The sequence below is a fragment of the Scophthalmus maximus genome, chromosome 5, assembly GCF_022379125.1.
Source record: "Scophthalmus maximus strain ysfricsl-2021 chromosome 5, ASM2237912v1, whole genome shotgun sequence".
Taxonomy (NCBI): domain Eukaryota; kingdom Metazoa; phylum Chordata; class Actinopteri; order Pleuronectiformes; family Scophthalmidae; genus Scophthalmus; species Scophthalmus maximus.
The window spans coordinates 14,880,168-14,904,891 of record NC_061519.1 but is presented as its reverse complement, the minus strand read 5'-3'; the positions used below and the strand labels follow the sequence as shown (position 1 = coordinate 14,904,891).

The 24,724-nt window shown below is 42.3% G+C and overlaps 1 protein-coding gene and 1 long non-coding RNA gene across 2 annotated transcripts; one reads left to right on the top strand and one right to left on the bottom strand.

Annotated features, from left to right (window-relative positions):
• Window positions 1–350: 350 nt before the first annotated feature.
• On the bottom strand, window positions 351–14,904 carry rorcb (RAR-related orphan receptor C b). Its single transcript, XM_035633296.2, has 10 exons — window positions 14,205–14,904; window positions 8,158–8,243; window positions 7,901–8,042; window positions 6,892–7,410; window positions 5,876–5,997; window positions 5,545–5,677; window positions 4,860–4,967; window positions 3,748–3,858; window positions 3,023–3,135; window positions 351–2,935 (listed from the first exon to the last, which is right to left on the bottom strand). Exons 1-10 carry the CDS (start codon window positions 14,209–14,211, stop codon window positions 2,774–2,776), a joined length of 1,503 nt encoding a protein of 500 aa, XP_035489189.1. The 5' UTR covers window positions 14,212–14,904; the 3' UTR covers window positions 351–2,773.
• Window positions 2,832–5,270, top strand: LOC118310387. The gene is made up of 2 exons (XR_004793775.2): window positions 2,832–2,957; window positions 3,687–5,270. It is a non-coding gene; the product is annotated as an uncharacterized LOC118310387 (long non-coding RNA).
• Window positions 14,905–24,724: the final 9,820 nt, after the last annotated feature.

The window sequence follows — 24,724 nt, the reverse complement described above, 5'->3', positions numbered from 1 at the left end:
CTTTTAGACATATTTTGGGGGTTAAATCTTTTCCAACGTGAAGAAAGAAGATTCATGCTTAACTTTAAATATTGATGAAGATAATTAATCTATGATATAATACAGAGAGAAGCAGCAAAGCCTTATATTGGAGAAGCTGCGACCAGAAAAAGGTTGGAGTTTTAAATTAAAGGCTTAAAATTTGTGTATATTCATTGGTACTGATAAAAAAAATTTGACAAATCAATAATAGACTTGTTAGAATTAAAGTGAATGGCATGAAGGATTACAGAATGCACTGCATATGAGATCAGATGGTTGAAGAGATCATCAAGAGTTAAACCAAAGATTAAATAAGACTCAGTGAAACATTTCAAAAGAAAAAGAAACAATTTATTACATTCTTAAAACCACATAAGGTATCCCATTGGAAAACAATATATATCGAGCTGTGTGACTCAGTTACTTTTGGACTAGTAATATACCTCTGGTACATTTTGTCATACAGGGAAAGAGAAGGAAAACAAACTATTCTTTTATCGTTTGTACCTTTCCTAATCTTTCTCCAATTTAAAAAAAATAGGTCGAAGACTTTACAAGACAAAAGTGGAGACACGTAAGAAAAAGGTGGATAAAAGACTGACAAATCAATGAAAATCACAGCAAAAGAAACATTAAACCCAATAATGAAATTCATTTTGAACTCTGATACATATTTATTTTTTTTAAATTTCTCTTTCTTAAATTTCATGTTAAAATATTAGGGCAAACAGGAAGGGCTTTGACACTTTGTGAGTAACATTCACAAAAATTGAACTTACGTCCACAGTGATTATGGTTATGGGTCTCATCTTAGGTGCAAAGGTGTGAGGAGTACAAGGCTAAAAGACGACACTTGTAATAAAGGGACAAGAGATTACAGCTGGCTCCCTGAGCGGCAAACAGCAGGTCCTCGGACTCTGCTCAAGAACTTCACAGCAACCCAAGTAAGACATTATCATTATCTCAATGCTATAACATACTTCAAAAAGTGTGTTACTTATGTACATGAAAAACCTCAACGGTTATGGGCGACATTATGTGACAGGTGTGGAATAAGAGACCAAAATAATAAATTCGATGGACTGAAACCTGTTGAGTCTTACTGGCATTGAGGCCCAACTCAGGGGGGAAGCTGGTAGCTCTGTCTGGCCTTAGACTAGTGTCCAGTGAGAAAGAGGAAAGTATAAGTGCTTGGTATTCGGACAAGTGCTGGGTTTCGGACTAAAGGAAAGGAACAGCAAATGTACAAAATAATACAGTCTCTCCAACCAGCAGGGAGGGTTTATGATACATGGACCAGCGTTGCCGTGGCCTTTAACCAACTGAAACATAATGAGTGAAAGATTATTATACTACACCTACTTTTCTGACTGCTGGTTAGAAATAAGGGGGCAGACCCTGTGTGTCCCCTTTTATTTTACAGTTCATGAAGTCATCTTTTGCCTTGCTTTTTTTTCCTTTCTCCGTAGTGTCCTGTTTGTCCTCTTGTCTCTTTAGGCAGGGGGGGCAGCCACAGTGCAAACTGCAAGCTCTCAGTTTAAATACAAGACGACGGCAATGTTTTTTGGTTTCTTTTGCCTTTGTTCGGGCACACTGCCTCCCCTGCTGTGTCGCATCAGCAACAAGTGTCCACCCCGTTGCTTGCCTGATGACCGCACCTAACCCAGTTGGTTTGCCGTCAGGGCAAGAGGGGGTTGTTGCCATGGAAACCTGAGAGTACTGTCAAAAGAGAGGAAAAATACTCCAGAAAAAGCTTTGAGTCCAAAAATCAGCCATCCTCACACATCCGTCTTGTTTTTCTTCCTTTTACATCTTAACATCCACTCTTCTCTCCCTCTCTCTCTGAACTGAACGCACATTCTAACTCTCTCCATATACTAATATAGTCATCTATTTACATTCTTATTTAAAATATTTGTTTATAAATGTGTATATAAATTAAAGATAATTTCTTTTTGTCCTGTCTCTAAGTGGCATTTACAAGGAAAGGGGTGTGTGGGACTGAGGTTTCTCATTGCATTACAAGAGCCTACAAAAAGGCAGCACCGAACACCGTCTAAATGTGTGAGAGACTGGTTCTCAGCTGACGAGGGAGGTCAGCCTAAGCCACGAGTCATATCATATCCGTGTTGGTTTCATATCAGAAAAAAATTACTCATGATCTTGGTCCCTAAGTGATGGTCATATATTGTCTGTATGAATACAAATGTGTACCATAGTGAGATACTCGATTATAGAGAGAAATATTGACTGAGAGCTGTAATAATAGAGAGACTTGCTGATCAATATGACTTCATTCCAACACGATGTGAGGAAACTGTCTCAGAGTGCCAGGATCATACATTCACGGTTGTTGGGTTCTGGCTTGTGCATTGGTGCTTATCAATGAGGTACATTCATAACTGTTTTGGTGATCCACAGTGGATCTGATCTTAAACAAGTGCTAGAGCTTGGAGACGTTACATGCTAAGTGGGCTGCTGTGTTATTATTACGATGCCCATCCGCTTGTTGTTAATGCTACAATATGCAGAGGACCATAAGCATGTGTGGTCTTTAGTGTAAGGTGCTTTTGCCTGCTGGGAAAGTGGAGGACTATGTTGGGATCATGGGAGACAAAGTATTACAAGTCCTGGATTGTCTCTTAACTGCTGGTTGTTGAGCTTCAACATGTCTATCCTTCTTTGTCTCTCATTTTGCTTCCCTACCTCCTAATACACTCTCTCCATGTCTCTTAATTATCTATCTGTCTGTCTAGCTGTTGGTGGAGTCCGGCAGAGACATCTCGCTGCCAAAAACTTCCCGGTACAGTGGTGGGAAATTGTAGGCTGTCTCTGGGTGGACCAAACGGAAAAACTCCAGTTTATCAATGTGGAGGTTGCAGATAGACTTCATTGTGGGCAGCTTGGACATCATCTGTGGGGAAGGAGAGGCAAAGGTAAATTTCAGAGTCTGTTACACAACTGTACGTGTCAAAGAAGAGTTGTGGCTGCTTGTCTTTACCTTGTCCAGTTTTTCGTCTGAAGCACCGCTCTTCTGTAGACTGTGCTGCAGAGCCAGGTAGACTCTCTCCTGGAGTTTCTGAACCTTTTGGCCTTCTGTCAGCCAGGGTCGATCTACAGGAAAGAAAATTTGAATTTTTAACATACAATTTCCCTAGTTCATTCATCTTTAAGGCTGTTAAACTCATCTTGCTCCATGGCATCAGACAAAATTTTTCCCTGTGTGCTTTTGATTGACATAATATGACCTTCACACTGTGTGAAATATTCAAACCTAGGATGTTTTATTATGGCCGCACACTTTCATTCAAACCCTAACCCCTTTTAAAATTACATTAAGTGAGTATACAAATGTACTTTGCTACTCTAAACCTGGCAATTCAGAAACAAGGGCTGAGATGTACTGCTGATATGCCACGTGAGGAGAAATGACCAATCTTGCAATGGATAATCATTAAAAGTCTGCGAAATAATCTGCAATAATAAACGGAAAACCTACATGTGTGAGCTATCTACAACAAAAAACATATTGTGTTGAATGTTTATGTTGAAAAGAGACATCCTAGTCCCTCTTGAATGTCAGCATGGTTTTATTTAGCAAGGACAGAGGACATGCTGAATGAACCGCAATCATTGTGCAGGATAATAGCCACTTTCTCTTGAAGGTGTTCGTGTTCATGAAGGTGTTTGCGGTGCGAGACAGAGAAATGGTAGAAGAATAATCACCCGGGGTTAAAAGGACGGAAGCGCTCAACAGTGCCATCTCTTCATCAGACAGCTGTAGGCGACAGAGTCCTTTTCCAAGGTCAAACACTGCACTGACCAGGTCATCACAACCTACACAAACACAGAATATTGTTAAAATAATAGTCAAAAAATAAATAGATAGACAGCCTGAAGACTTCAATAGTTCTGCTAAATTAGACAACTGATGTAGGAGATATCAGTATGAGGACTAATTGTTTTTCTTACTGCCATCAATGTTTAACAAGAGACAAATGTTTTTAAAAGTTAGCTCCCAAAGACAAACCAATGTACTGACTGATATTTTCCATAATTTAATTAGTCAACTTCTAAAAATTGAGTTTAATTTTATTTGCATTTCCAAAGTCTAATGTGTTTATGTGTACTTCATTTTACATTGGTCACTTTTTTGTTCCTCTGTTTTATCATTTTTTTTATCTCTCTGTGTAATCTAATATTTTCATAAAAGCCCTTCTAGGGAACATGTATTGCAAATTAGCATCAGCTATAAACAGTGTGAAGCTTGCATCGGACAGCTGTTCTCAGTTAGTCTATGAATACTTTATCTGTCCCCATCAAATAAACCATAAGTAAATAAATAATACTGTTTGTTTTCACTTCCTCCGTTAGGGGCGTATATGTTGGTTTGTAGCTGGTGGAAGAAGAGACTCAAGACATCTCTTTGGAAATGTAAAGGAACATTTAGCTGGAGACGTTCGGTTATGTCTCCTCAAAGAGTCGGTTTTAGCTTTAACAAACTGCTGTTTGAATGACACTGAAAAGACTGTCAAAAAATAGAAAGAATTTTAAGAAGAATTACCACAGTTATGTTATTGTGATATTTCAAAAATTACGAGTTGTGTTCGTCAGTGCAGAGGCATCTCTTTTTAAGCTGTTAATAATGGATTGAGAACAGTGAGAGCCTGGCATTTTCGTACACAGCTTGGACTGTATAGATAGTAATTGGTGCACAGTGCGTGTGGAAAAAAAGGACACGATTTTCCAGCTTTCAAAAGGCGTAAGAATAAGATGCTTAAATAAAATGTAAATTATCTGAGTTTATTAGCACAGCTAGATTCCAATCTGTTCCTCACCAAGTGCTTTGAAGAACTGAGCCGGTGCAAACTTTCCGTTGAAGAATATGGTGCTGTTGTTGACGTTGAACGCTCGGCACATACGTATCAGCAGGACCTCCAGACAGCCTGAAAGGTCAGCCACAGGTAGAAGCAAAGACATGTAGAGAGAGATGGAGAGATGGAGAAGGAAGAAGAAGAAGGACGAGGGAGGAGGGAGGGACAGAGAAGGTCCAAGATACTCCAACATGAACAAAACAGACAACAAAATGTGAATAATTTTGACCCAGATTGGCGCACAGCATATACAATAAATTTTTTCATCCATTTAAAATTATCAGGATTAAAAAAAAAAAAAAAAACAGTTCAACACATTTACAGAGTTAAAAAAAAAGTAAAATATGTGTATTTTATGTGACATATATAGGTGTTGAGCAGATACAGAAATTTATTGCAATTTTTGTTTCCAGAATCATGCAGTTCTCACCAGAGTTTAAACCAGGAGTGTGTGTGTGTTTGTGTGTGTAATATATTAAAACAAATGAAAAGATGGCAAAATAACAAAAAGGCAAAGATAGAAGGTTGGAGACAAAACAGAGGAAGGAACTGGAGTTAGCAATTTTCAGAGTAGGTTTACTTTGCAGGAATTCATTCATTTGTTGAAGTATTAAGTATTTATTGGAAGTACTTTGGACTGTGCACTGACCTGCTTTCAGCAGTATAATCTGATCATTCTGGCAGAGGTCCATGAAGCCAGCAATGCGTTTGGCAAACTCCACCACATACTGGATGGCGTTGGTGATGTGGTGGGCACACTGCTGCCACATCCACTCAGCTGACTGACGTAATCAAAACAGACATAATCAGATATAGCGATGCACTCACCTAAAAGGTAACAACATATTTATATTTTCAGTTATAGAAATCTAACCTCCACCTGAATTAAAAACATTTACTTTAGTCCAATAGAGTTAATATTGATGCTATAGATGATTGTGACAACAGAAGTCTCAGCAGTTTTGGGTTTCATTAAGTACCTTGTTCTGAAAAGCACGGGTTTCCTCGGGTGTGTATTGTACCCAGGTGAATCTCTTCATGTCTTCGGCGCTGTACTGACACGTCTCCAAGTGAGACTTCACGATACTCTGAGTGATGCGTTCTGTGAAACAAAAATAAGCATATACACACATACATCAGTGTCATTTCACTCAAGATTATTTTTGGTTTCAGGAGAGACAGAGAGAGAGCGGCAGGGTGTAGCTCGCATGTTGTTTACGGTACATCATGGCAGTGTGATCTTGAATAGGGAACTAAGTGCTTTGCAACGCTCTGCTGTGAGTGCTACTGGCTCATCTGCTTATTATATTATTTCCACAGAAGTTACCATCTTCTGCACTCATTAAATCAAGAAGCCGTAATATTTACTCGCTTCTTTTAAATAGTCACCAGAGCCCCTTTCAAAGCCTCCCTGCAGTATGATGTTACCAGCATCCATAAAGATGTAAAATGACATACAAATTAATTCTTCCTCAAGGTGTCTAGAGACACCATCTCTGAAAATGCCTTTGCTTCATAAAAAAATAAATACAACAACACCCTCATCCCTTTATCGGCCCCTGATCATTTATTGGAAATTCTCTGATAAATGACAGTAGTTAGATAACGTTCATTTGAAAAAAAGGAAAGATTAGCACTACCTTACATTTGTACAGCAGTTTTTCCAACACTAGAGCCTACCAATGCTATTCTCTCTTCCACAGAAATGCTGTCATCACTCATAGATTTATTAATTATGATAGCTTCCAATCTGTTATAAAATCTAAACAGTTTCAGTAAATGTTTCCCAAACAAAGGGTTTATGGTCACTGAACTGCTCAGACAGCTGATGTGAACTATTTTAAAGAAGTGTTAAGTTTGCAGGAAGTGAAATGAGAGCAATAATATTATGTTTAAGTTCCTAGGGTGGACACTAATACACCCTGTGATACACTGTTTGTTTAAGTGAAGAGTGAAAACTACAGAAATGATCTAAGGCTTTATTGTAAATACTCACCAAGGTCTGTTATTGAGCAGTCATCAGGCAGATGGTCCAGCAGTGCGTGTGTGTGTCCCAGCAGCGGATGTGTGTGAGAGTGTGTATGCAGGAGCTGAATCCCGTTGCCGTCTGCCCCGTCCAGCAGGGTCTGCTGTGGGGAGTTCTGATTGGACAAAGACGAGGAGGAAGAAGACGACGACGATGAGTTGGAGGTGTTCCCGGTGCTGCCGAGCAGCTCCAGGCTGCAGTACTCGCTGGCCTCCTCGGGGGTCAGCGGCAGATCAAACAGGTCGGGCAGAGCTGCGATGTCGTCCAGGTCGCTGAGGGTGGAGCTGGAGCCCCCGCAGCTGTAGGACCGACTCAGGCCCTCTTCCCCGTCCTCCCCACTGCCTCCACAGACTCCGTCCTCCCTGGGCAAGGACAACGCTGTGGAGCCCTCACTCCCGGAGCCCGCACACTCCTGGGACTTCTGGTGCTTCTGCACTTCAGCATAGAGGCTGTCGCGCTGCTTCTTTGACATACGACCAAACTTCACAGCTGCAGAGAGAAAACACATTTGATTGTATTAAACCAGAAGCCTCATCCCACGAGTAACTACTGACTGCACAGCTGGGTTATGTTTATCTTGATAACAACAAAAAAAATACATATTGCATCAATTTTTCTACAGCTGCAACCTCAATCTAACTGTAAGATATTCCTGGCTCACATAGATTCTTTCTGTCACCTAATCTGCCTAAGTACTATATGTTCCAGGTCCTATACCCAGTTTGAGTAATGACAGTTCATCACCTCTTCAGTCTATGTACCATATTTGTTTTCCTCTCTGCAGTCCACAGAAGCAGCGAACAAGTTACAACAGCTGATGTGTAACATTAATGCTGAGAGCTTTAAATTAAAGGCACACGCACTGGGCTGCACTGGAGAAACATATCTCTACTAAACCTGCCATATGGGAGTCAAAAGTCTCACTTTTATGAAAATGTCATGGTTAAAGGAAGTGCAGTACGATCTGTGTTGTGTTTACCGTCTCTGCTCATGCCCAAAGCCAGACACTTCTGTAGGCGGCAGTGCTGGCAGCGGTTACGGTTAGTTCGGTCGATCAGGCAGTTCCTCTGGCGGGAACACGAGTACATGGCATTGTTCTGCTGGCTGCGGCGAAAGAAACCCTAGACATCCACAAACACACACACGCACAAACAAATAATGTAAATGAGCAACTGCACACTTTAAATAAAACAGGTTGATTAAATTTAGCTTCAGTAGCCTCTGTGTCCTTCTCACCTTGCAGCCTTCGCAGGTGATGACACCATAGTGGATTCCTGAGGACTTGTCCCCACAGATCTTACAGGGGATGACCTCGATCTGAGCTGCAGGACCAGAAACAACAGAGAGGTCAGATAAGCTGGACATCACAATTAGAAAGTCAGTGGTCAACATTTGCTTCGTGAACTTCGTGGGGACTTCGTGACTGTTGCCAAAAGATAGTAACTAACACAAACAACACTGAGTAACATGATATTTGCCTTCAGAAACAACACACACTATCACAGATGCCCATATTTGGCATTAATTCAGTGAATGCATAACCCTGGGAGTCAGTGGGACTTGTCTGAACCACCGATTTGATCCACGATTTTGTGTTCCTTTTATTGTCACTCGTCTATACAATGCTAAAACTGTTCTCAATTTGTAATTGAAGAGATTAAAATCCTCCTGGACATGAGCCTGGCTTTGGAAACAGCTGATTCTTATATTTATCAGACTTGTAGAGTGAAGGCTTTGACGTAGAGACTCTATTTTGTAACCCTTAATATTTTCCATGTTTTTTTAGCGCTTTGGACAAATTGTCAATTAACATATCATGAAAATCGGACATCCTTTTATCCCCCAACTGCACAAGAGAAAATGGTCTCAGGCTTGGTTTTTGTTTCCCTCTCTCTTTTGCAGGACACTTCTGTGTCCTATCGTGTTTTCTCCTGCTATAAACCTTGGCAAAATAACAGTAGGTTCTTTGTATCTTCTGATGTCCTTGAAAAGGTTGCCCATGCTTTTATCTTGTCACAGTCAGACCAATGTATCCCTGTGTGCTCTGTGCCCAACGAGAAAGCCATTTCCTCCCTCCAACTGACACTAAATGCATCTGCAGGGCTACTGACCAATTCTATTTGAAATCTAATGAGTTATCTTACACCTGTCCTCACCTCCCATTCTCTGGGAGCTCCTTGAGCTTCGGATTGGAATCAAGAATTTCACGTTACAGGCTTCAGACACAAATGCCTTTCTGTAAATCCCATGCTCGCAAAAAGCAGGATTTACTTTCATCTGGAGGCTTTTCATACGACCCTTTGTTCTCCGATTTGTAAATATAAAACATTAAAGGAAGGACAAAACAAATTGTCTTTACAAATTTTATTATAATTATTAGAAAACTATTAACCCGCTTTAGAAACCTTTCACTGCAGAAGTCAAATCATTTTTTATCTTCTTTATTGCTGACAAACCTGTCAGACAAACTACCTCAATAAGCACAAGAGAAGATAACTTGCCGTGAACTGTGTCTGTATGCAAACTTCATGTGGCCCCCATGAGGGAACAGAGTACACAAACAGAAAGGGAATCACATGATACTTGCACATATGACAACTACACACAGACTCCTTCTTTCTTGATCAAGGGAATAAGCAACAACAACAACAGATATATCATAAAATACTCTGCTTCTTAGTCTCGCTGTATGATTTACCAAAATCAGTATTTTGTACATCTGCTGTCCTGTTGGGACGACGTGTGGAAAACCACTTGAGTGATTGAGAGGGAATTGTTGCACTCTTAGGTACTGGAAAACACAACTTTCCACCTCCTTCTCCCCTTTAACGACATCGTTGGCTGTCTCTGCTCTGAAACTGTTACTAAAATACTCCAACTGATCAGGGCAGCTGCAGGCATGCAATGGAAAAATATCTCCCTCTTCCCCCTCCCTCCCTCCATGCCTTCCTCTTTTTCTCTCTCAGGTTCCCCTTCCCTCCACCCCTCCCATATCTCTTGATTATATAACTCCTGTCTGTGAGCATTCCTCACAACATTCATTCAGCGCTCACTCTAGCAACACCGACACCCCGCCCTTTCGCAGACGCTCCCTTTCCCACTGGCTGAGTGCCGCCCCAGCCTCCTTGGTATTGGGCGAGTCATCCGCCAGTCGGCCGCTTGGCCTGTCAGCTCATGTGGACATTCTGTCCTACTGACACACTTTCCCACTGCAGGGGGAGAGGGAGGAGGGAGGCAGGCGCAATCCCATCTCTCCGCAGACCAGTTTTAAGGAGGAGTTGAACTTCCCCTGTAAAACATTTCCCTGAAGGCTCATAAGCTGCATTAGAAAATTGTCTCTTTTACATAACAGCAGAGTGAAACAAGAGAGGCCGCGATAATTATCCTAGAAAAACTGCATTTACCTGTTCAGTTAATACACAAGTCACAAGTGATTTGAGTCTATTTCTGTTTGTACTGATTTCTATGCAATAATTACACATTGTGCTATGAAACCATACTTAGTGTGGACAATAACAGCCCCCAGCTACAGTTCACTCAAAGCAGACAAACTCTGGACTTCAATGTCAGCTCTTCACCCCCCCCCCCCCCCCCCTTTGACATTGAGCTTCTGCATCGGCCCAATCTATTCTTGTCCTGTCCTGAGAGCCAGAATTTCACAGATGCCCAGCCACCCACCCCTGTTGCTTCAACCACACATACATGCTTTCTCACTCCTCTCCTCTGACTCTCTGCAGATATCCGGACACAAACCAGGGTTCATCTCCCCGACCATTTAACGTAATTTCACCGTCTTTAACCTAACGAATTAAAAAATTACCGCCACGCAGTTAAACCAATTATCTACACAAAAATAATGAATACGTGCAAAGAGTTAGCAGGGATACATCGAATGCTTCACTAAACCAGCCCAGACTAGGAGACTGCAACTAGGGCTGCAATTATTTCAGTAATTCATGATCATCTTATATGCACATTTCAGAAGTAGAACCAGTGTGATTTCTGTATTTTTCCCTCAACAGTGACATAAACGATTATCTAAAAAGGTGCCGATTACTATTATGTGTATTGACTAATCAATTCATTAACTAATTGTTTTTAGGGAAACACCCAATGAAAACAAACCTACTAAACAAACACGACTAATTCAACTAATAACTGCAGCAGCAGGGGCCCCACTAACTTTAAAGCAACATTTACCTTTAACCCTGAATATCATTGTTGACCTGTGCTAAAACACCAGTCTGAGGCATCTGACCTTTAGCCCTCCAGAGAGAGCTGGTATTCCAAGAAGATCAACACCAGTTCTGCTTTTTTTTTTGCTAACATGATACATGAAGACTACGTGTAGCTCTTTACATCTATCACCCACTGACACGTTAACTTTTTAAAAATTGTCAGCAGGAAATGAATTGAATGATGTGCAATTACGCAAATTGAAAACAAAGAAAGGGGATTGAGTAGTAGTGCTGAAACTTTTGTGTGGCACACCCAAAGCCTTTTTCACAATAAACTGGGAAGAGACACTTTATGAGCTCAGCTGCAAACACACTGGCCCCAGTGTGTTTATCAGCCAACTAAATGTGTAACAGTGTTATCTCTGAAAAGCCTTATTCAGTGGGGTTGGGGCAGCGAGAGGCAGGGAGAAGAAAAAAAAATCACTGACTTTGTGCTTCCAACTTTTCAATTCTCTGTATCTAATGTGAAATAGTCAATAATTCTCAGCAGCCTCCTGTCGAACAGTCAGTATATCAGTAGTGTGACGACGAGAACAATTCATTTTGACCCTCCACATGTGCACAGTCCCATATGTGCAAAGATCCTTCCCCAGGCCACTTCTCCGTTTCAAATTTCAGAGACGGGTTTAATCAAGTGCAGGTTGTCGTGTGTTTGCTTATTACGTGAGTCACGATATTGTGCAGACGACGAACTGGCCACAAGCGATAGACTGTCTCAGGGCTCAGTGTTGTCTTTTAATATTTAATTACCTGCTCCTAAGAAGACATGAGCACGGAAGTGGGGGCACTGTGTGCTTGAGCCCTCAATGCTGAAGCACTTGTTGTGTCATGCCTCAGTTGGGTGTAGGCTTAAAACTCAGTGAAGCGCTCTATCACAAAAATCCAATGCGGTTGTCCTTGTTCTCTCTTCCTCTTTAGAAATCCTCCACCAACTATGGGAGTGATTTTCCATTTCATTTGAATTCCCACATTATCTGATTCACCTCATTTTATTTTCCGATACATGACAAAACCTTGTTTATTCTCACACTTTGACAGAATCCAGAATGGCAACGGCAACTTACTGATTTCACTCTTTGAGGATGCTTTTACATTAACAAAACAATGGTGGTGAGACCCATCACTAAACGCATAGATACAGTCCGGCCGTCAGCCAGTGAGTGCAAATGAATTGGCTCTATTTTAAACGACGCAAATACCAGTGGAGGCCAAGTTGAGGCCCACAGAGGGGAGTGGGGCATTAGAGAGCTAAGAATTCCATATGCCTCTTCCAGTGGGTGTCGGTGTGTGACATGAGTCTCATGATCTCTCGCCGTGTGTACACGTAGTAAACAAAGTGCACTCTTCTGTTGAGTGCAGCGGAGCGCAGGAAGTGTCAGAGGTCCAGACATCACAAACCCACTAATGGTCTGTCATTGTGCCAAAACGTCTGCGATGACTCTACCAAATTTGGACAAAAGTGACTGTGATTGCAAATACGCACGAGCGTATGCAAAATGTATTTTTTTTTAAATGCTGACAGACTTTTCTCGAGAGGAAACAATATGTTAAGTGACTAACCCACATTTTCAGAGCTACGGGCTGAGAAAGGCCTGCGGTTTGTTTACCTTTTGGATATGGATATCCTGCCAGAGAGGGGGACCTCCCTCCACCAGAGGCCCCCTCTGCTTCTCCCTCCCTCCCCCAACCCCTCCCCCTTTTTAGTGCAAAATTGAATCTCTTTCCTCCCCAATCAAAGCAAAACTTTTGCCATCTCCTTTTCTGCACAACAAAAGACTGATATTGGCCTCAAATCGGACCAAAGACCCAGAAATGCAACAGGAGAGATGAGCCAAACTAAACTAAACTACTGTTTGACTACACTGAAAAGTACTCATTGATTGGTCGATTGGTCGTTTGATTGATTGCTTAGTAAACAGTAAAATCTGATTAGGTTTACTTCATATTTTGGGAGGCTACAGCCATGATGCCAATGAAGAAAACATGTCTTTTCCAGAATAGAAATAGAAATATTCCAGATAAATGTGATTTTCCCGTTGCCTACATTACATTTGATGCTTATTTTTCCAATGATTTTTTAAAATCCATATTTTTCTGGCATCTAGTAATCAATAACATCCATCTGTTGTTGCCCCACTGCCCAAGTTCAAGTCCAGCCAGTTGTCGGACCCCCGTCACCGAGCCCTCCAACCGCACGTAGCGGTGCACATCAGGCGGCGCGGCGCTTCCCGGAGCCGCTCCCCCTCCCGCCGCTGCGGTGGCTGTATAATGCTCGGTGACATAACTAGGTCAGTGGAACAGCCAGGTCCCTCTCCCTCTGTGCACTCGCGCAGTCGGCCATGCTGGCATCAGACAGCGCATCACAACAACAGCTCCGCCACTGCGCACACTCAACCTTTAAAATCACTGGTGCAATGAAAATGAAAAAAAGTTTGCCCACATCTTCAGAACTATTTTATAAAAAATAAATGAAAAAAAAATCTATATTTAAATATAACTAAATTGGATAATGAAAAGAATGCCAGAAAAAAAGAGGCGAATCAGTCTGTTAATGGAAATGGTGCGGAACAGTTTATCCTTGTAGTTTGTAATTCATCCGATGGAGAAACCCGATAAACCCGATTACATAATTCTAGTTTTGGTTAACAACAACCTGCCCTCATGCCCCGCCCCCTCCCTCCCCCATTGCATAAGTCAAACATGGATCCTCTGGCAGAACTCGCAGAAGCACTCGCAGGTGAAATGTGACACATTTCTTCTTCAAAATAAAACAACAACAACAACAACACATTTTCTCTTCCGCAGTGACACTTTTCTCTGATAAAATCAACAACAAAAAAACACGACGAACAACGACCACGACCACTGTGGCTCCGCGTCTGAACTTCACAGTGGAGCGGCGGCAGCCTCGGGCTCCGCGCGCCGTTGATCCAGTCATGAGGGATTCATGCGCACACGTGTGGCCGCTCCACAGCGTCCAAACGGAGGGAACGGGACGCTGCGAGGTGTCAACTGTGACATAATACATGAAATGAATCCACTCACCCCTCATTTTGTCGTCGTCGTTGCTCTGGGCAGGGGGGCGCAGAGGACTCGGCTACATGTGGTTCGAGGGGCTGACAGGTTGGAGGAGCCGGGGCTGACCCGGCGACAGGAACTTGGTGCCGGCTGCAGACAGCTCTCGTAGAGCACGGCCCGACAGAGAGAAGGGAGGTGTGCAGAGGAAAGAAAGATAAACAACAACGACTACTACCCGCAAGTCTTCTCCTCGGTCGCCCGGTCAAGTCCGAGCAGAATAGAAAAAGTGAAGGAAGTCGCCTTGGGTCGCATCGTCACCGTCTCGGCGCAGTGGCGAATGGATTTGGCTCAACTTTTGTCTTTTCTTTTTTTTGCTTGACGGAATCGTCCCACGGTGCTCGTCGAGACCCCCCCGCTGCCTCTCGCTGTGATTCTCTTCCTCTCAGTCTACCCTGCTAACCTACTTTCTCCGAGCGTGGACTCGCACATGATCTCACCGCCGACGGCTCCTCTCTCACACCACTCGCGGGGGCGCGCCGTCCGTCGGGAGCGAGCTTAAGGTGGCCGGGGCTAATGGCCGACCGCGCCGCCGCCGCACGTGACTTCCTCTTCACTCAGAAGTAAACACGATCACGTCCACGAGGCGACGGGAAGGCGATTAAACTCGCAGTATCTTTTTCTATTGAGGTGTGAACTGCCCCTGTCCCACTTCCCTGCGACGTGACAGTGCAGGAGGAGGCCTCGTCATCCTGTCATTAGGACTCATACTTTGATTAGGTGTCACTGGAATTAAAGAGAAGAACGAGCGGGAAGAAGCTGTTGAACAGGTTCTTTGTTTTTTGCCACGGAGTTGGCAACCTATTGTTCACCCGGTGTTCTATATTTAGCCTTATCGTGTTGTCTTGGATGACTTTATGTAATCACTTCAACAACAGTCTTCCAGAAATCTCTCAAAAAACAGAATTTGAATCGTTGATAATCGATCAATCAGTTCATCGATAATCACCGCAGCCCCAGCAGAACCCAATCCCCCCCACACCCCTTCATCCGACTTGAACTGCAACATCCAAAACATTAATGCAAGCAGACACAATTTCTCTCCTGTTTCTTGTTCCTCAAACAGTTTGTATTGTACTCCCACAACCGTGCGCAGTTAACAAAGAGAAAACACATTTTTTTCCAAGAAACAGGAAATTAAAAGAGTGAATTTTATTTACAGTACAATAAAACACCACACGGTGCTACCGCAGTGACCGTGGACCTGTAAAATATTTATTTGAGCTTGTGCACTCGGATGAGCTTTGTCCCTGGTTGTACACTCCTCTGCACCAGGAAGAATAGGCTGGAAAATATCCCCAGTTGCTTTCTCCTCTGTGATGCTCGCCAACTTTCAATTTACAGTGACCTCGCAATTTTTGACTCACAGCAGTCTGGGTCCTTTTTTTTAATGGTCACATTTATGTACTGGACACTAAAGTACAGTCAGCATTACAGCGAGGATGCCGTCAAATTTGCATCTCAGTTACTTTACACGTTAGCCGCACAGTTTGGCCTTTCTCATTTTTCTTTTTGCTCATATGTGTCATGTCTTTGGCTATTTAGTGCTTTTTAAATGTGATGATGTTCTCAGCTCATCGTTGCCGGTTTAATCTGTGAATGAAAAGGGATTGACGTCCCTATGTAAATCTGTGCGCTCGGGACAGTGTTGGTGGGTGGTGCAGGGGGGGGTGGGGGGGGTCTGTAGCTGTTGGCCTTATGATGCAATGTTCTCGCAGCAATGTTATGAAACCGCATGAAGGCAGAGATTACTCAAACTAGGTTAGTGGAACAGGCGATCACAGAGCAGTCACAGATTATTTTTCTGTGTCTAACACACACACACACACACACGCACACACACCCCTACACACACAGGGAGTCACATTATTTTGTTGTTTCCTCTCCAAACCCTTTCCCTCTGCCACTTCCTTGTTTTTCATACGTAATGCTTTATTTGTATGCTCCTTTGTCTCCTTCATGTCAGCCAAAGTCAAGTATATCATAACAGTTTCGTTGTTTCTGTTCATGCACACAGGTTGGAATCCTTATTTTTGCACGCATTTCCTGCAAAAAAATGTTGTTCTTTGTCATTTGTGTCTGCTGTTTTCTCCCTCTTTCTCTCTCGCCCCGTACACATCTCCCCTAAAGCCTCTCTGTTCTATGTCTCCCTTGACAACGGCAGTGACACTTTGACCTTAGCTGTTACATAACCGCTGTGCAACTCGTTTAGACAGCAGAGCAAAGAGAGGGCGCGAGGGAATGGGAGGAGGACGAGGAGAAGGAGGAGGAGGTCTTCGGCATGGCTTCGTATATGGCAGACATTTTGTTGCCTCATGATAAAGTAAGAAGAAAGAAGAGGCAAAGAAGAAGGAGAGCTTACATTCGCGGGAGATCTTGAAAGGCTGCCAGCAGCAGCATAACAGGATGAGGGAGCAGATGTGGGAGGCTGGCAGAAATTATACATAAATGGGCGGATATTTACATCATAGACCTTGTGACCTCCTGCAGAGCTGCAGCACACACAGGGAGGTAAAACAGCCCATGTCCACGACGCCTTGAGTCCTCCCAAGTATAGATAAGAAGTAGCCGAAGCAACACAGAGATTTAAAGTGGCAGGTCAGTGGAGCCAGTGAAGGATAGAGATGATCTGTCTGCAGAGAAGCCTAGGGATATCTTTCCAGGTCAAACCTCCCAGGATCATTTTAGGCTCTTTGAGGTATAACGCACAGCAAAAAGATATATATTTTTAAAATGTAGCATTGATGGATAAAATTCCACCAAGACGTATCTCTTTGATTAATGTGCACGAGAAAATATGGGACGGGAGCTTTGGGTTGAGTGTTACATTAGACAGGTACACAATCTTCCGAAAATGTCCTCCAACTCTAGAAGCATCACATGCATATTCATATAAAAGCTGCTTTTCAGAGGCTCCCAGCCCACAATGAGCACCACTGACTCTTTTGAATGTCAACACCTTGTTGTTAGCCATGGACTAAGGTTTCTCCTGACTCAGATCAAAAGCCAGTGTTGCCTTGTGACTCCCCAGGGTTGAATTTAAAGGCCTCGCTCACATCAAAGAGTCTTTGTAGGGATGAGGGACCAACTATAACTGATTGGCCGCACATGGTTTCAGTGGGGCCCCATGGCCGGCCTCGCTGCCTTAGCATTCCAGTCGAGTTTCTCACACGGCATATTGAAGAACGTTTGCATGCATTCGTATATGTGAACAGGCTTGAATTAAAGTGCATCTGTCACACACGTAATGTTCACCACTTCATTTCCTTTCACTTTTCCTAAATTCTGCTAGTTTGTGCGTCACGTCCACAAAAAGGCAGCAAGGCACACATGCACGTACGCGTACACATGTACTGGGCTGTGCCAGTCAGCTTGCTGAGATTATTTCCGGCTCCTGCCATCCATAGAGCTGTAATCCCCCCACTCCCTCTTTCCTCATTCGGTTAATCTCTCTGTTTTCTCCTCTCTGAAGTCTCCATTAATCCCTCTCACTCCCTCCCTACAGCCTTTGCTCTGTAATCTGGAGCTGTGAGCTCTGCTGCATCACTAGGTCAGTATGTCAGAAAGAGTACAAGTACTGTTCCCTCCTGTCACGATCTACTCCTCCTCCTCCACTCAACTCCACCTCATCTCCTTGTTTTTTTTTCTTCATGTTTCCCCTGTTGCCTCTCTACACTCGAGCACATCTGGTTCATCTTCAATTTCGTTTCTCCTTATCATTAGATTTTTTTTTTATAAAGTGCACAGGTCTTGAGTGCGATAACTCTGCAGAATGAATAAGATACAAGTTCAATCACAGGTCATTAGTTACAGATTTATGTCAGCGGGCCTTTGCACGTCTTTATCTCACGTGCCTTGCAGGGAAAGCATAAACATATATTTTAATAGTGTCCTTGGTCTGACTAACACTCAGTTACATTTTGGAAAATGAACCTCGTGCCAAACTCTGGACATTTAGTTTCTCTGTACAACTTGCGCTGATTAATCAAGTAAACCTGAACGTACTCTGTGGAGGAGGAAGTATGTGAGAGTCACACCGTCGTTGATAATCATTTTCATGTTTATCTTTCAACCTGAGCCAAAGCCCTGACCACTGCACGGTAGTGAAATGATAATTTTCTGGTCCTAAATGGCCCTGAGAACTTGCCTGTGAAGATTTCCAGATCATGTGTATCAAAGACAAGTTGAATTGAGGGCAACAGGACTTGATTGTTGTCTTGAAGTAGACCAGATACTTGAAAAAACAATCAAACAGAGTTGCCCTTGATTAAACTCTTCTTGGATAACCTTGAAATATTCTTTTTCTTAACGATTGATCCTACATAAACAGTTCTGTGTTGTTTTTTTACACAAGAGATTTATGTATATCTTTTTTTTTACTCTTTCTCTCTCTCTCTCTCTGAGCTCTTCTTGCTGGTTTGAGATGAGTGATTATGATGAATTTTGTTTGGTCATTGTCCATCAAACGCATCTAAACAAACCCGATAAATTCTTCATAATTAAAACATATACTTACCAATATCTACAAACACAATTACAGAATTACAGTTAGAATTGAATCCTCATATTTGCATTGTATTTCAGTGTTAATGCACCTGGACACTTAGTGCCTGTTCGAAGCTGAACAGTGGAAGATCGGTTCTTCTCTTTTTCAACCCCTGTACAAATAGTCACACGAATCAAACTAGCAACCCTCTTATCAGAACTCCACTTCTCTAAACACCCACTGTCGTTTAAACGGGATGTATCCGTCTTACATGTTGCTCAGGCTTGCAGGTCTTCGAGAAAATGTTCTTTATGGCTGTTTGAGTGGAACACGCTGACACATAGTTAAACCTATCTTTGAATTTCTATAGTATGTCTAGACTTGTCTTGACAAACACAATCTGCAGTAAATCTCTCTCTCTGTCTCCCTCGTCCTTTCCCCCACCTTTCTACACCCCTGCTCCTTTGTTCCTCGCAGAAAAACGTCCACTCCCATAAACGCCTGAATAGAGGAAGGACTATGTGGTGCTGACAGGTTCACAGTACTCAAACTTTAATAAAGGTAATACATTTTCAAAACAACTGACACACATGACTGATTGAAGGGCGAACCTATTCATAATCATAAATGACAGCACTGGGCTTTAAAGTACATATTTGCCTCAGTGTGGAAAAAATAAATTGTGCAGCATTTATTTGTCTGTGTCAACATCATCATAGAAATCTGATGCAAACACAAATATGTGACATGCAAAGATGTGGTAAGAGTAAAAGATGGTTGCCACGGCAACTGGGCAGTGTTTATCTCCCGTGTGTGAATCGACGCCTTTGCCACGTGAAACTGACCCAGTTACACCTATTGGGGAGTGTGAATGGACACATACACACTGGGATGTATGTGCCACATACATATGCAGTCACACATGGAAGCTGAGAACACTGAGATGTTTCTATCCACAGTGAATAAAGCCAGCGAAAAACAGTGAAGTTATTCCAGTGTCTTACACATATTCGTCAACATTGATTATTATTCTCGCTAATGCATTGTATGTCTTGCTTCCTCCATCTTTGGCCTGATGACCCACATTTGATGTAGGACACCCATACACTCATCTTTCATCCTCCTATTTTCTTTTGTCCTTCCATATTCCCTCAGATCCTCTATTCTCTTTCATTCCATGCAACACCGGAGCAATTTTTATTTTCAATCCTCAAATCACTTCCTCAAATGATGTAATAAGGCAAGAATGAATTTGCAAACGGTTGCTTTTGTGATGCTCACTTCATGTTCATAAATGATACGTCACTTTCACACTTCACACTTTCACACACGTGTCGTGCAGCCCTCATCTAGTTTCAGAACACGTTCATAATATTCACAACCCCAATTTCCTGCCTCTTGCTTTTATCTGTTCTACACATACAAAACACATTGGCTCCTCATATCTCACCTCAGATGTTTCCTGAGATGCCCACATTGCATTTGAGGATCAAGCATGGGTGAGGCTTGGTCATTTAGTTTTCAGTTCATATATATAACCACCTAGATGACTCATCGCAGCATGGCCAATATAAACAGAGCCATCTAGTGTTGGGATTGTGGTACAGCGTGTAGGGCTTATGTAATACTTGGAGTTTGCTCTTTAGCATGCATATTTCATAATTTGAGTCATTATTAGCAAAGGACTGTGCACACACATGATAAGTCACAAGTCTAGTATTTGATGGGGGTTTGAAAAACTGCAGATGAATGCAGGGATTGTTATCATCTCTGAAACCCCCCTCCACACACACACACACACACACACACACACACACACACACACGTACACTCACATCTGCACACAGGAGGAGTCTTTACAAAAAGTTTGTTGCCAAAGCTGTTGAATAGTAACAGTGACACAATTTCTGATGGCGGCACTTCACTGCCACTCCAAATGTGAAAGTGCCTGATCACAGATTTACAAACACACACAAACATTGTGCAATGCTGAGGCATTATGTAATCCTACATCAAAACAAAAAGCTGGACGCAATCAGTGAAACTCTGGCTAAATGGCAGATCCATACGGTGGAGCGGATTCAGTCAATTTCACCAACATTTGTCAAAGTGCAAGTTGTCTCTGTTCTGCTGAAGCGTGTTTGCCTAATGCTGATTTAGAGGATGTATCACTGTCATCAGCCAAGTGGGAGACGGCACTGTGTGCTTTTCAGATTCAGGAGGTAATAGAGGAGAAAGAGGAGGCCTGAGCAGAGAGTCTGCATTGCGTCACAGTGGGGAGCAGAGGGAAAAAGGGAGAGAAGGGCGACAGAAGGGGGAGCAGGGGCACGGCAAGGGGAGAGAGGGGTGTGTCTTCACTGACCTAGTTAGAGCAATGGACAACCCCCCCCAGCCCATCCACCCACCACCCGCCTCACTACTGACGTGTAAAGGGCACTTTCAAACAGAACCAGACAGACAGAAATGAATGCAGCGAGGCAGGAAGAAGAGATAGCCGAGCGGTTAGAGAGACAGGCGGGGGGTTGCACACACCGACGAGAAAGACCGAGACACACAAACATATCTACAATGATATACCAGATGCGGGTAGATCTGGGAAATATCTCTGTGAAAACAGGATGAGCCTAAAAGGATTTAAAACAAATGAATGATAACAACAGACTGCATCTGAGATATTGAACCCATTCATATCCTGTACAATATTAGATTTATGCCTTTATTTTCAGAGAGTCATGTCTTTGAAGCATAGAGGGAGCTTTTGATAAAATCAGAACATCTATGAAAAAAATGCAATAACTGCAAGCCGTAATTACTAATAAACAGGATCCAATCCAGTATTTCCGGTGCTTTGCAGGGGTCTTGTTGCAGAAATCTTAATTGTGAGGATCATGTCGATGTGAGATGTGTTTGGATAAACATGTAAACATACATTAATTACAAATATTTTACAAGCCACTGCATCTCCAGACCCACAGGCAGCGACACCTAACCTTCAGCCTTTTCTCTAATGGGATGATTGTTTCTCCCTCTGGCTTTGGATAGTCCACATCACAGTTCAAGGGCCACAGACTAATGGAACAGGCCGACTCTTTTGCCTTGAAAGGACAAGCCAGAACTTTCCTGAAACCAAACGGTATTAACTAAAAATAGATCTCACTACTTCAAGCAACAAGTAAAAGGGCAACTTCATACTCCAAACAATTTATGCTGACATCTGTTTTTGTGTCGTGTATTCTCAACTGTTCCGTTTGGTCCGTCAAGATTTTTTTTTTCCCAGATCAGGTTTTCAGATTTCCATCCTTTTTTCTTCTTCTTGAAAGGCCCTCAGATATTCACTCTTGGTTTCTCGACCGTGTCCTTCGCTTACTAGATTCACTTGCCTACAGTGGCCAATGATTTTGATATTACTCTCATCTTTTCACTTTTCTCACCTTGGTGGATTTTGGACTGAAGGTTTCCTAAAATTACTGGACTTCTGTTGCTGGGGTCCACATTAACAACTGACAAAATACAGATTTGGTTTTAGTTTTGCAGCACTTTTTGTCATTTCACAATTTCATACATCCGCTATTACTTAAACCTACAATGTGAATCTTTGTCCTCCCTCACGAAAATAGTCCTCCTCTTTAAATCAAGTCATTCATCTCAAATAAAACTCTCCTTCTGTCTTTAACATTTAAGGCTATTGATACAGAGATAACCATTGTACTCAATGTTGTCAGGAGCCACAATCAGTCATTCTTCTTCATTTCCTCAAATTTAATTTTTTATGTAACCATGACCTCCCCAATTTGTAGGCCTGCATGCTATAAACTTACACCTTGGCTTAATATTATATTATTGTGTGAGCACTTCAGTGCAGGCTAGTACCATTGCTGCAAAAATATTATGATGCAGACAATGATTTGTCTGGTCAAGGGAATCATGATTATTGTGGACCAGCAATTCCAGTGTTTCTTCATCATTATATCCCTGTCTTAAGTCCAATAGTAACGTCTTCTGCTCCCGACTGGGCTCATGACAACAATTATTGACACTCTGATTGTGACATTATGGTCAATAAAAACTCTGGATTTGTGTCATGAAGCAATCAGAAGCTTAGTCACCTCAGTGGATACACTCCCTCTGTCAAAAACAAGCGATTCAGACTGCAGAAGACAGAGCGATTATCAACAAAAAGCTGGACGCAATAAGGGAAACTCTGGCTAAATGGCAGATCCATACGGTGCAGCTGATCCAGCCGATTTCAGCCAATATGAGAAATGCATGCACACACACAGTCCTTCATTAAGGCCCTGGAGACAAGACAAGACCACGTCAAAGTACAAGGTTGGACTATGTTTTGGCCAATGTGAATTGAAAACTGTCGAGGAACAGCTGAAAACAACAACTTTCAAGGGAAAGTAGCCAAAGCCTGCTCGCCAAACTCGCTTAATGCCAATTAGCTAAATGCCAATTATCACATTCAACATGTGAGGAGATCTGATCAATCAGACCAATTCTATCTATCGATCTATTTATCTATCTAAATCATTGTGTTGCTCCATTTCTAATGAAGTGCCCACTGCCCATTAAGCAAGCCATCATTGTGCAGTGTCTGGCTTGTGTGAGTGTGTGTGTGTGTGTGTGGCAGCCAAACCGGCCGTCGTCCAAGTCCCCCCCCCCCAGCCCCCCAGCCCCCATCTGTCTGATTGGATAGACACACTTTGATGAGGACATGTTGACAAAATAACTCTCGAAAATGGAGCAGGTTGGGCAGAGCTGCATGAAGGTAGAGACAGGCCTGCAGATGTCTTGATGATTTCTCAATCTGTTCCAATTATCTGTGTCTTATTGAATCCAGAAACGTATTAACAAAGATTGTTTCACAAACAGCGGTTTAAACCCAAGGAGGCCTGTGGCTATTCTACTGTGACTGTCAGTTGTTCACAAGCTTTGGAGAAATTACTGGCTATTTTTTGCCTGTCAATTGAGGTACGACAATGGAAAATATTGTGTAAGACAAACGTTTTCCCACTGCAGTGTGCTGACACACTGACACATATTTTCCAAGCAAAAGCCCATAACCTTCCTGGTGTGTTTCTGTCTCCTTGTTGCATCCAAAAGAACAAAAAGCGGACCCATTTCTCTTTACGAGAAATCAAGGCAGCGAACGAAAAAAGGGCTACTCCACCGATCTTGCCGATAAATATTTATGATGTAATCAAGGTAATCTCAGTTTGAGGTTGAGACTTTCATAAATCAGCTTTAGAAATTCGCGGAAGTTCTAATGAAAAACACTGCTGAATTGAATTATGGTTATTGTAGGCTCCAGTGTTTTTTGGAGCTTGATACAACCTACGGACTAAAATTCTGGATGTTTTGACCAATTTTTATAATATTCTTTTTTTTTTGCAAGAGTCCCAATTTGATATTATATGCAACATAAATATGTGCAAGTACAACTTTGAATAAGCAGCATGCTATAAGTATCTGACTGACTGATTGATTGCAATGATTATTATTTCACTTTTTTTTTACAATTTAAAAAAAGAATTGTCTAGGGTAAAATATAGGGTATTACACCCTTTGTGCTTAAAAAATGAGCTTTTAAGATGGTTCCATGTAACTTCTCAGGTCCCATTTGGTTCTATGTCTGCTTGGCCTAGATCGTGAAGTTGGTGTATGAACTCTTCGGCTGGTTTCAGGGACGGGTGAGGAGGGGGTTGGGAGGCAGGTATTACTCATATTGTATGGACCTAAATCTGTCCACACAGTGACATTATGGGGACTTCTTTTCCTCATGAGGACAAGAGCATACATCGTTAAAGTTTGAGGTTCAAGACATGTTTTAAGTTTAGGTTAAGGGTTCAAGGTTAGGGTCTAACACTAACTTTTTGTTGATCCTTTTATTCCTCTCTGACTGATGTTCAAAAGAATTATATCAGAGCAGAGAACAGAAGCACTATTCTAATCTCTGCTCCAGACCTCTCTACGAAAACAAGAGTCTGTGTGGAGCTCAGCA